The 12,109-nt window shown below is 38.7% G+C and overlaps 1 protein-coding gene across 4 annotated transcripts in view; it reads right to left on the bottom strand.

Moving 5' to 3' along the window:
* Positions 1-2,378: 2,378 nt before the first annotated feature.
* Positions 2,379-12,109, bottom strand: part of PKIB (cAMP-dependent protein kinase inhibitor beta) — a 55,147-nt gene continuing 45,416 nt past the window's right edge. For all 4 annotated transcript variants that reach the window (XM_066314334.1, XM_066314333.1, XM_066314335.1 and 1 more), the window contains exons 2-3: positions 7,777-7,951; positions 2,379-3,235 (exon numbers count right to left, since the gene is read on the bottom strand). In XM_066314334.1, coding sequence (XP_066170431.1) covers positions 3,150-3,235; positions 7,777-7,924 — 234 coding nt within the window. In that variant the 5' untranslated portion in view covers positions 7,925-7,951 and the 3' untranslated portion in view covers positions 2,379-3,149. The remainder of the gene's footprint in view (positions 3,236-7,776; positions 7,952-12,109) is intronic.

Genomic DNA, 12,109 nt, shown 5'->3' with positions numbered 1-12,109 from the left:
GGTACTTCCTTTTTTTTTTTTTTTTTTTTTTTTTTTTTTTTTTTTTTTTTTTAGCATGCTGGGTGGGTAAGGAAGGATACTTGCTTTGTTATGTTCTAAAATGTGGAAATGAAAAAGTTACCTTTCTTGCTTGGTACTAAAGATGAAATTCTTTGTTTTAAAGCCCATGAAAGTGCTGTAAAATGATGAAAAAGATGCTACCTGTACCAAACTTGCAGGAATGGAAATTTGGATTAATGCATTATAATACCAGATTAGCCTTAATGGAAGTTTTCTGCTGTCATTTATCAAGGTAATTAAGTATGTGCCTAATTTTAGGCACCTAAGCAGTTCTATTGACTCCTGTGAAACCCCTCTGCATTTGAAGTTAAGCATGTTTTAAAATACCCTGCTGATTCAGGGTCATAACGTTTTGGCCATGTGAACCAAGACAATGCACTGTTATTAATTACCCATTAGTTGAACTAAAGGAGGGTGGTACAGCCTGGATAATGGTTGAAAGGGATAAACTGGCTCAGTGACAAACATATTCAGAAACACTTCTTTTGCTCTTTACAGACTCAGACAAAGTTTAATAGGACTATTATCTGTCTTCAGCCCACTAACAAGAAAATGAACCAAAGATTCCCCAGCTTCAGCTGTGCTTAAGTCAGTAACTCTGCCCAAGCCCCAGAGTACTGGACAGCATGGCATAAAGCCCCCCCAGACAGGCCTAAAGGCGTGAGTTCTCTTCTGCCTGAGTCAAGAATCATGCACTAATACTATTAAACTCTGCTCCAAAGACCAAAGTTTATATGGTACAATGTCTCCCACATCAGTCAGTTTGGGAGTCAGTTTATATTGGTCAGAAATATGCATTTGGCTCACAACTGGAGAAACTGGGTAAAATCCAGACACAACTAAATATTCCTACTGCTACAACTAGCTAAAAAAGAGATCTCTCATGCAGCCTCGACTAATACTTGTTTAGACACAAACCACGTGGCAAAGAAGCATTTCTGTGTTTGTAACTTGGTTAATTTGTAATTAGATAATACACAGAAATTACAGATATTTTAAAAGTGTTCATCCTGCTTTTAATTAAATTGCATTTTAAATCTTAGTTTTTACTACTGTGTTTTTTCAAATTTGCTGTTAAAATTCTTTTTTCTACACAAAATATTTTCAACTACAGGTTCATACAGCTCAAGTAAAAAGTAAACACCTGAGTGCTTACAATAAATTCCCCAGGGTGCTGAGCATTCTTGACTAGCTGTAAATTATACATTTGTGAGCACTTAAATGCCATTTATGTATGTAGTTATAGATTGGGGTTTTTTTACTTAGAATTTAGCACATGAATAATTTGCTAAATTCAGCTGGTTAATTGGTGTTTCAATAGAAAAAAAAAATCAAACTAGCTTAGACTAACAAAGTACCTAAAGTATCTGTTCCTGTAACAGATACAAAATTTCAATGTCTGTATTGTATCAAAGAAACTAAATATATCCAGTGCTGCAACTGTGAAAGAAGTGTAGAATTCGATATAGGCCATGACCCAGAAGAGCAATGTATATAAGGACTTACATTTCAGTAATACTCATACACTTGATTTTGATAGGATCACCACAGCTTCTTCTAATTTACCAATTTTACGTACTGTGGTGCTTTAAAGGAGGCTAGTATAGGAAAATGGGACTTCAACCCAGACCAAGAGTGTGTACCACAAATAGTTACCTCCTAGGCCCTCTCCACTGTGGTTTTCAGCTCTGGTCCTCCAGTATCAGCTAGTTCTCTCAAGCCACCTGTTTAGATCCAGTGGAGTACGTTATTTTACCTTTCCAAATCTGAAAAAAAATTGGGATGTTGCATTTATTAAATGAAAACAGGTTTAAGAGGAGGGAACTAATTGTCAGTTCAGTTGAATTAAACTGGATCCTTTATTGAATGGTCCCCAAAAGCCAGGGTATGAGTAAATTGCACAGTAGGAACGAAAGCTATATATTATAAGCTCTCCTGAGCTCTTACAAGCTGTCAGGTTTAGATTACACAAATATTTCATAGATGGAATACCAGTCACATGTGGGATGTATCCATCAGTGATGTACATAAATGGCTGCTGCCCAAGGAATCGTGAAGGTTCATGTCTGTACCTGAATCTTAAGCCTCCTATAATAAGGGAATCAATGCCAAGTATTTTCAGGAGCATGATTTCCAAAACAAAACAAGTCCTTTCAGTAGAGAAAAAACTTCGCCTAAAGTCTTTGTAAAATTCACAGTGATCAAAACATCTTCACTGTCAGCAAACAACAAAGCAAAATCCAGATGAAATAAAAGAAATATGTATTATTGGGCTTTAAATATTGTCCTACAGGAGAAACATTAAGAAATCAACCGAAGACAGAAAAGATGATAGTTATTTAATTTCCACAGTAAGATTAAACAATTTTCATCATTACAAACATATCTACTTTACTTTAGATACACATGAACAGCTACAATATTCAGCATGAAAACAAATGGCTGAAGTGGCGTGACCACAAAGAGTGAGAGGACTGAGATGATCTGACATAATCAAATAGAGGTAAGGAGACTCTGAAAACAAACACTGATGTTTAAGTAGTTTATAAAACCTTCTGATGACAGGAGTAGAAGAAATTTTTTATATATATATTTTTTTCCTCACACCCATCTACATATGTCTAATGAGAATAAAGATCTCAGGAGATAAATTACAGATAATTTCTGTAATCTAATATATACTTAATATCGCGTTGCGGGGAATGTACGCACCTCTGTGTCAGAGAAAAAGAAGCTGTTCTAGGAAATTAAGAAACAAGATTTTTATTTTGAAACAATGTTCCTGGTAGGTATATTAATTTGAACTGTCAAGGAAGATTAGTTAGGACGAATACTATAACCAAAACAAGAGAGAAAACTGAAAACTAGAGATACATTCTTTAGTTCTCTTCCTGTTTGGATATGCAGAACATTGCTTTTGAAAGATGACAGTAGAAAGAACTGTATGCCATCCACATAATCATCTAGGTACAAGTGTGTTGCAGAGTCATGTTCGGGCTGCCAAAGTTGCTACCACACTTCAGAATGGGTGACACAGGGAAACTGGGAAGTCTGTTGATGGGATTCATGAACCCAAAAGTCCTTAGGTGTTAGGAATCATTGCGTTTTCCTTCTGCCTCTTGACTTTCCAGCAAGGCTTTGGATGATGACACTTCTCCACCCTCTGCTCCTGCATCTAAACAGAGACAGAATGAAACATTTATATCACACATATTCTCAGAGGTTTTTTTTTTTTTTTAATGCAACCAAATATTTGAGTTCACTGATCATCTCTGTTTGGACTGGCTCTTTATTACCACAGTCATGGGTGCTTTAGAGAGAGAGATAAAAACTTTGAGAGGCATCTTCTAAAAGCTGATGTCCGATTGGTGTTGATTTGCCCACTTCTTGGACAGGGTGATCAATGTGCATTTGGCTGTAAAAGTAGATAGGAAATAACATTGTATTACTGTTGTTATTTTTTTTTCTGGGTCATTTCCAAAATCAAATTAGAATATTGCATTCCTTTGAGCACTGTGTGGTTTCAGGTAGATAACATTACAGTTTATGGATATGCCAGTTATCTGTCTGACATTTGACAATAAATACCTGTTATGTGAATTTATCCTGTCTTCACAAAATAGGGGATTTTTTGTTACTCTGAGTTGGAAGTTCACTCACAGCCTAGAACTGAATGCTTACATGACTGATAGAAATAAAAGCTCCCTAGTACCTCTGGTCATGATATGTATTGTTCCACGCTGTTTCTTTTGATCAAGTTTACTCACTGAGAAGCAGAAACTCCTCTTGCCTTGATTTCCTTGCAAAGCACAATAATAATTTTCACATTACCTTTAAGCCCTACATGGTAGTACCAGGTCCATAGCTTTTGGGGACAAGGAGAGGTCTGCTCAGCACATCTGGCTGTACTGTCCTCCACTTCATACTCCTCCATCTCCTCCACAGTCATAATCTAAGGGGTACATTTTCTGAATTGCTATAAAATATCAAAAACACTCCAAAAAGTTATATATCTTGGTCTCTACATATCACAGCAAATATATAATGCTGTACACAATTCATCAGCTAAAGCCCTTGATGAAACTGCTTGATGTTTTAAGTCTCCTCAGAGATTCAGAGGCTTTGGAGTTCTATAGCAATAAAGAACCGAGTTATTTGCCACCCTCCAGCTTTATGTAGCACAGCACTGTTGTGGAAAGGGAAACAGGGCAATCTCTGCTATTGGCTGTGTTGGGGTTAGGTTTGTCTCTTTTTCAGTCTAAAGAATTTTTCCCCATAAGTTACCAAGGAGACCAAGTTTGGGTACTTAAGAGTACTGAACTGAAACAAAGAGGTGGCTGAAACCCCGGTTTGGGAGATTTTTTCTTTTTCTGTCAGGGAGGGGGTAACTGCCTTCTCTGATAACAAGCCAGCTGTTAAAAACCGGGTGGAGCAGTGCTGCTTATCTCTGCTCAGATGGGACAGTGTTGCTTATCTCTTCCACTACCACTTACTCTTCCACTACCCCCATGGGAATATCTGTTAATGGGCCATTAAAGCTCACCAGTGACATGACACATTGCATCACACTATTGTAAGATGCTCTACCCAGGGAGGAGGAGCCAAATCATCTTCACCTAGATAAAAAGGAGCCACAAGTGTCACCAGACATCCAGTGTTCCCATGGGACTCCCAAAGGAAGATCGGACCCATCCCTGTACCCTTGGCTCCACAGGATCATCGCTGCTTCCAACAGGACCACATCTGCCACTCTAGGAGGGCTTACTTTTCTTGGACTGTTTCCAACACCAACAGGGTGTCAGGTTGTATTTCTGACTCTGTCAGAGTTTTCTAGGATTTCTCGTTTGTTTGTTTACTTGCTTATTCTTCTGTACTACAACATTTGTATTTTTAATATCCCTAGTAAAGAACTGCTATACCTGTTCCCCAAATCTTTGCCTGGCAGCCTTTTAATTACAAATTTATAACAATTTGGAAAAGAGGAGGAGGGGGGCTTGCATTCCAAGGGAAATTCCAATCTTCCATGGCAGATACCTGTCTATCTAAACTAAGACAGCTGTTTCTGTGCAGGCTGGACATCTAATATCAGTTGAGTCTTTCAGATAGGGTAGAGCAAAACAGTTTGTTAGAGGAAATCTAATCTCATACTTGGTGGCACTTAGGTGTGCAATAGGTGCTAGTTAAGCTGCAGAGTGTTATTGGCAGAATGGTGCTCTAACATAGGTTACCAAATGTGGAAGACCAGTACCGCTTCTTGCTCTCAAACATCTTACAGCCTCCTCTTCAACCTTTGGCTCACCAGTGACACCAATCAATTATTCAACATGGTTCCAGAGCACCTGTGGAAAGTCTCAGCACTCCAAAACTTACACACCACCAGAGGATGATCAGACATGGTACAGATGGTCTGCATTCCAGAGTTAGGCTTCAAGATAAACAGCTGGTGCCAGAATCTCTCCTGTTCACCTCATGAGAACATCAGCTTTATGTGGCTTTGCATAGTACGTGGACATTTGTATCATACAGATACTGTCCTTGTGTACTCAAAAAAAAAAATAGAGCAAAGAGCAAAGTCTCTTTTCTTTTCTAAACCAGAAGGTATTAGCACATCCTGTTCCTGACTTTTCACTATGACAGTAGCTGACAGCATTTTAGAAAGAGGAAATGTACGATCCAATGAGCATTAGCTAAATTTGAAACGAGATGGAGAGAGTCCTCCTCACCATTTCCCATAATCTTCACTGAATCTGAATTTCAGAGTAGCAACAAAATAGGGCACACTTTATATAGCCACATGTTCCATCTTCTCTCATTTATCTAATTTCTTTGTTCTGGGCTGCAAATGACTTTTCTTTTTAAATGACTTATTGTTAAAGTCAGAAATAGGCAAAAAAGATGCCCAAATGTTTCACAAACAAACTGTTTCCCTGTCACAGAATTTGAACTTCAAAACTGTCTTTCCATTTTGATGAAATCTCTGTTTGCTTATTGTCTCATCAAAACTTTAATATACAACATAATGAGGCTAAAATTCCCATCTAATCCTTGTGGAATTCCAATCCCAGAAAGCACCCAAGCTGTCAGGGTGGACCTAACTGCATCCTGTATTCACTTCCTATTATCACTACTGTAAACTGCTGACAACAGAATCTGCTGCCTTCCAACATGCTCTGGCACACTTATATGTCAATGACAAAAGCCAAGGGCAATTCCATGATCTTTATTATTCTTCAAATTCTGGCAGTGCTGGTTCTGTATTTCTAAGAACGTATCAGTATATTTTGCTAAACCTAACGTAACTATTTCATTTCTTCTTCTTCTTCTTCTTCTTCTTCTTCTTCTTCTTCTTCATGAATTGGATGGAGAACAGGAGAGGAGGACTATTGTGTCATCTGGAGGACCAGATGCCATGCTGTAACTTTTCTTATAAAAAGACTTGCACTCTTTCCTGTTTGTTTTGTAGGGACATAATTTTCATATTCATAGGGGAAAATGTCTCCTCAGGACAAAATAATGCCTTCTTCCAGGACCCATTCAGATTCTTATTTTCCTTGCTTCTCCTGATTCAAGTCAGGTTATGGTCATTCCCCTTTTCACTCCTCCAGGAAATGTTCTTTCTACCGGCTTAACAGTCCTCTGATGGGCCCGTGTGGGCTTTAGATTATAGAGCCCCAAGCACATGACTATAAATTAAATCACCAAAACAGCAATAATTTGAGATCAAATAAATCCTTCCCCCTGGTCTTTTTACGGTGCTTTAGGAGGCTGTACACCTTACATCCTGTAATTTCTTTGGCCAATGTAAAAGGAGGATATGCAACCCTGGAGACCCTTTAATGATCTACTTCAGTTCAGATTCATGGACCGTTCACACCTCAGCACAGGCTTGCCTTCCCTTTTGCTGCACTCACACCATCACTGCTCCTGGATGTCGGACTGTCTGTTGTGCTGGTACCACAGCAACAGCAACAGTGATGGGCATGTGAAGAAAAGGTTTCCTGAAAAAAGTTCTTATTCAAATTTAAAAAAAGTAGGGACAGACCATGCTCAGGAACAGTCTATATTTTTTGTTTCTTAGGCATGAGAAATCAGATTTTTCTGAATCTGGAAATTCCCCTGAAGTCACTCTGAAAGTAAAAAGAACTCACAAAGCTGGTGTTGATTAGACCTGGGCTATATCAACAGAGCCTCATCTAATTAAAGGACATGGCAAAACTGGGCACTGGTCTCAGATAACCAAGTTAAAAGCCTACTAAACAGGAATAAAATACTATAAACACTACTCTTAATGTATATGCCTGAGTTAGGATAGCTGTCATTGTATTAACAGCACAGCTCTGCTGTCTTATGCAAAGTTATCTCAGCGCAATAGTACACTGGCATTTAGAGTTGGAGTGATGTGTTATCCTAGTTGCCTGGAAATACAACTGTATTTTCTCTCAAGGGAACTGGAATTCAGTTCCAGGCACTTAAGTGTTTCTGTAAGCTGCTAACACTATATCTCTGAATGGATATGGATATGGGTCAGTATGAACTTGTCTCATCAGGAGGCACAGGAGCTAAATGCATTGGAAGGCTGAATTCAATTCTAAATGATGAAAGTAATGTTAGTATTGATATCAAAACTGCACAGTGGTGGAAGTCTTAAAAAAAAAAAAAAAAACCAACAAAGTACAACTGCATAAAGATGTCCTTTTCTGAATGCAAAGCCATTACCTTCTGAAACAGAGAGCTCAGCCAGTTTGTGTGGCAGGTCTGAAGTTCCAGCACCAGCAGGAGAGCCCAGGATATCTGGTAAGGCGTTTCGACGACCTGCCCTTCCTGATGCAGCAAAATCTGTGACCACAGGCTCCACATCAGTCATTGCTGACTCCTTTCCTCATAGCAACATCTGCATATGGAATAAACAGAAAAAGAAAACAGCTGTATCCTGAGGGATGCTGATCACCTGCTCAATAGTACAATAGCCAGAGGTTTTTCCCAATCGTTCTTTTGTTATTAAAAGCCATGCATTTCAATAGTAAGTGTTTAAGCTTTATTTCTGCCCCTGAAGAATATAGGAGACTGTCTGTGCGCGTCCTTACCTTGCCATTTGCACATCAGACTGGCACAATGAACAGTTCTGCACCGACAAGAAACCTGTGAATAGGGTCAGCAACAGCCCTTTCTGCCAGCCATCTGTATGTCCTTTTACGACCCATTCTCTCTTTTTAAGGGGTTTTGCCATACAATCACTTGGAAGAGAACTAAAATTCTGTTGCCGTACAGTCTGTGTGAAGTAAAGCATGTTTTCCTTATTATGAATCTTATTCAGATTCCTATTTAAAATCTTGTTAGAACAAACTCATTTCACAAAGGAGCAAACTATATAAAATGACCTCTCAGAACACCAACTGAAACTCTTTGTAGAATTTCTTTATCCTTCCATATCAAACCACTTGTTTTCTTCTGCTGCTTGTTAACCTTCACTCGAGCATGTGACTTTTATCAAATAATTAACTGAATCCTAGAAATGATGGAACCAATCGTATTCTGTTCCTGTGATCCCTGTCTCAAAGCCCATTGAACTGAGTGGGAAAACTGAGGACCACAATGGGCTTTCAATCAGGGACAGAGATGTTTGCGTGATCACACCCCGAGTCAACAGATGAAGTGTGAACACCTAGAGCAGAAGGGTGCTTGGCTGCAAGTGGCACACAAAGTGTGGAAACTGCCCTTAGCAGTCACAAAAATAATTTACACATGTGGTAATTAACTGAGCAATTTATAATTAGGTATCCATTACTCAATTTAAAACAGTAGTTACTTGCTCTATTTGAATGAGGTTCTGTTTGCATGTGGGAGCAGGAATGTTGTCTCTGTGTAAATATGGTCAGTGCTTTTGTGTGGGAAGGGATACAGATGGTACTGGAGACCAATCTGACAGAAGGCTGTTAGCTTTTGGTTGACAACTGGCTGTATTTAGACTAAGAACTGGATATGGAAAGTGTCAATCATGTTAGTGTTGTTCATATAAGAAGCAGAGCATCACAGTCCTCATTATAAAACTCTGCTAAGCTTGGGAAATATGATTGCTTTTATTTCATGGATAGAAAAAAAAAATACAAATAGATATCAAACATGACTTGCTGTGATGTGCAGGAAGGAAGAGGCAGAACTTTGATTACTGATACTGACCTACCATTTCTACCACAAACATTTTCTTTTCTCCATCAAAGTGCCTTTCAGCTGTGTCAATCCAAAACCAAGATGAAATATTCTTAATCTTCTTTGTATCTCTAAGTCCCTTGCAACAGAAGAAATGAATCCTTGTTTGCAAGAAACAAAGGCACAAATAGGACCGCCAAATCTGAAAGGTGACCTGAACATGCAAATAAACCGCTTGCTTTAACCAAGGGCAGTAAGTGAAAGGTCTCCTCTGGAGATTTAACAGAAGGTTCCTGTTCTGCAGGAAAACAGGTCAAATCCAAATGAAACTTTTCCATCAGTGGCAAAATACAGAAAGTATAGATGGGCATTCAAGAATGACGTTATTCAGAAAACATAAAAATCAGAGTCATCAAAGTTGGAAGAGACCTTTAAGATGATCCGGTCCAGTGGTCAAACATGCACCAACATTCTCAGTTAGATTTAGCATTAGATTTTAGATCAGAGGGTGAGATCAGCGCTTGGCATGAAATATGAAAATAAGGAGAACAAATCCATATTTATACACACAGTCTCAATGGTTTTTGGAGGTGTTCATATTTATTAAACTCTAGGTGTCCTAAATGTGTTTCCTCAAATGCTCACCACAGTAAGTAAAGAGACTATGAATTGCACTTCAAAAAAATGCTTGGAGTCTTCTTTTGCTTAGTAAAATTGTTAAAATTATTCTTAATGCCAAAATACCAGCATGCTTGCATTTCATGCCCATTTCAGCCATTACTACAGTGGAGCCAAAAGTATTGTAATGAGTAGACTGCTGTTCAGGTAAGATCTACAGAATGACATTAACATCAAAACACACTTCCTCAAGCCTGCCTTGTGGACTTCCTCCCACCCCCTTTTCTCTCTTGCATGGATGTTTTGGCCTCTAAGTAGTTAATTTTTTAAATGGAGAAAATCTGGTCTACAAGTCATGCCGTAAGAAGCTACTCTCTTCTGCAATACAATTTGCAGTACAGTTTGCACTTTTGCACTTGTTTCAAAGCCCTCCCTTTCCTCTCCAGCACATCTCCTTCTCCTCTGACATAATCTGCCTCCACTGCATAATACTAGGCAACCCAGGAAGATGATGAAGGACACAGTCTGATGTGCCTTCAATTAAGTGAATTTTGATTTATGAACTTGATTTAAAAAGTATGCAAATCTAGACAAATCTAGAACATCTGTCAGACAAAAAAATTAGCTGATCATTATCCATTCATCTGGTGGCTATAATTCAAATATAGCTATCTAAAAATACACCATTGTTCATATAAGCAACATTTACCATTACAGGTTTTCACCTTTGTTTTTTTCTACTTATACTGCACTAGCACAGCAGTGTGTTTGAAAGATGTGGGACTACTCCAAGAGGCTTAGAATTGACATTATAAAACATAAGTCCATTCATAGGTCCCTATAAAGCAAAACTTAAGGTCAACTCCCAACATATGAAATATATTATTCAAAGTAGCTTGCTGCTGTACTTGAGAGAAATGCTATTTTGTTCAGTAATGTTCTAAGGGAGTTCATCAATTTAATTCTGAGGATCTTTTATCAGTATTTTCTAAGGCCTACATCCAAGTAAGGATAGAGTTTTTTTGCTCCTGGTCTGTTTCTACCTTTACAATTTTTAACACATTCATTGGAAAATATGTCTACCTCTCTGCATCTGTTAAGCACAGTATTATTCATTCCTCCTCACAGAGTAAACAATAATTACAATGTTCACAGCATCTATTTTTCTCAAATCCACTCCTCCTCCTCCTGCTGCCAACATCTCCTTCCACTTCATTGAACCCATTTTGCTCTAGCCTTATCCAAGATAAAAATACTCACATGCTGCCAATGCCTGTGTGCAGTTGTTTCTCTGAGTTTCCAAATTACTGTTGTTATTTTTCACCTGTGTTGCTGCTCACCAGACTAATGGAGCACAGTTCTAAAGGAACAGTGCCAGATTTTCGAATCACAAAGTTCTGTACTTCCCCAGCTCCCTTTTTGCCGCAGCGAAAGACCAGTCCACCCAAAAGCATAAGGCAACTGGGTGGAAAAGAAGAGCTGGGCAGAGATGGAGGCTGCCTTCAGAGGATCAGTAGTAGGAAGGCAGGTGCATGACCCAGAAGGGGTCAGTTAAGATACTGAAGGCTATGACTGTCGTCCCAGCTATCACTCCATCAGCAGGACTAACTTTGCAGCTCATTACTGGGCCAAGACAGTGTTAAAGAGGTTTTGGGAGTATTAGATTAATCCTCTCATACAGGCTTCTGAAATGCCTGCAGGATCACCCAGAATGCACAAGAGACAACTCAGGTGTGCATGGGGGAAGGAAACACTCTGCTTGTGAAAATTGACTACAGTCAAAAGCAAAACTCGATTAATGATCTATCAGATATTCAGGTAAGTGTCCTCAGACAAAATAATGGCAGGTAAACTACCAGTGACATTTTCTCTAAAAGAGAGCTAGTTTGTTAATCTTTGAGTCTTCTTTTGCTGACAGCATAGCCAACCCTTTGAGGGAAAATGAGTCAGAGAATCTGGTGAGAATTTATTTAAACAAATGACAGGAAAAGAACAAATAATTATCCTGAAACAATTTGTGTTGAGAATCAAAGGAAATAATGCTTCAACTTGTTTAGTCGTAGCAGGTGCCACAGTCCACATTCAATGTCAGTGTTGTCTCTTCTTCACTCTTATTTGTTAGAAAATAGATAAATCACCACCTTAAGTATTTGTGAAGGCTAGTTTTGCTTCCAATCTTTCTACCGTCTAACACAGACAGAACACCAGATTTGTTCTGCTTGGAAGTACAAACTCTTCTTCAATAAATATCAAAAGGTTCCCAACATTGGCACTGTGGTAACTC

Source organism: Sylvia atricapilla, chromosome 3, assembly GCF_009819655.1.
Source record: "Sylvia atricapilla isolate bSylAtr1 chromosome 3, bSylAtr1.pri, whole genome shotgun sequence".
Taxonomy (NCBI): Eukaryota; Metazoa; Chordata; class Aves; order Passeriformes; family Sylviidae; genus Sylvia; species Sylvia atricapilla.
The sequence above is the reverse complement of the archived record's forward strand: the minus strand, read 5'-3'. Positions and strand labels throughout refer to the sequence as shown.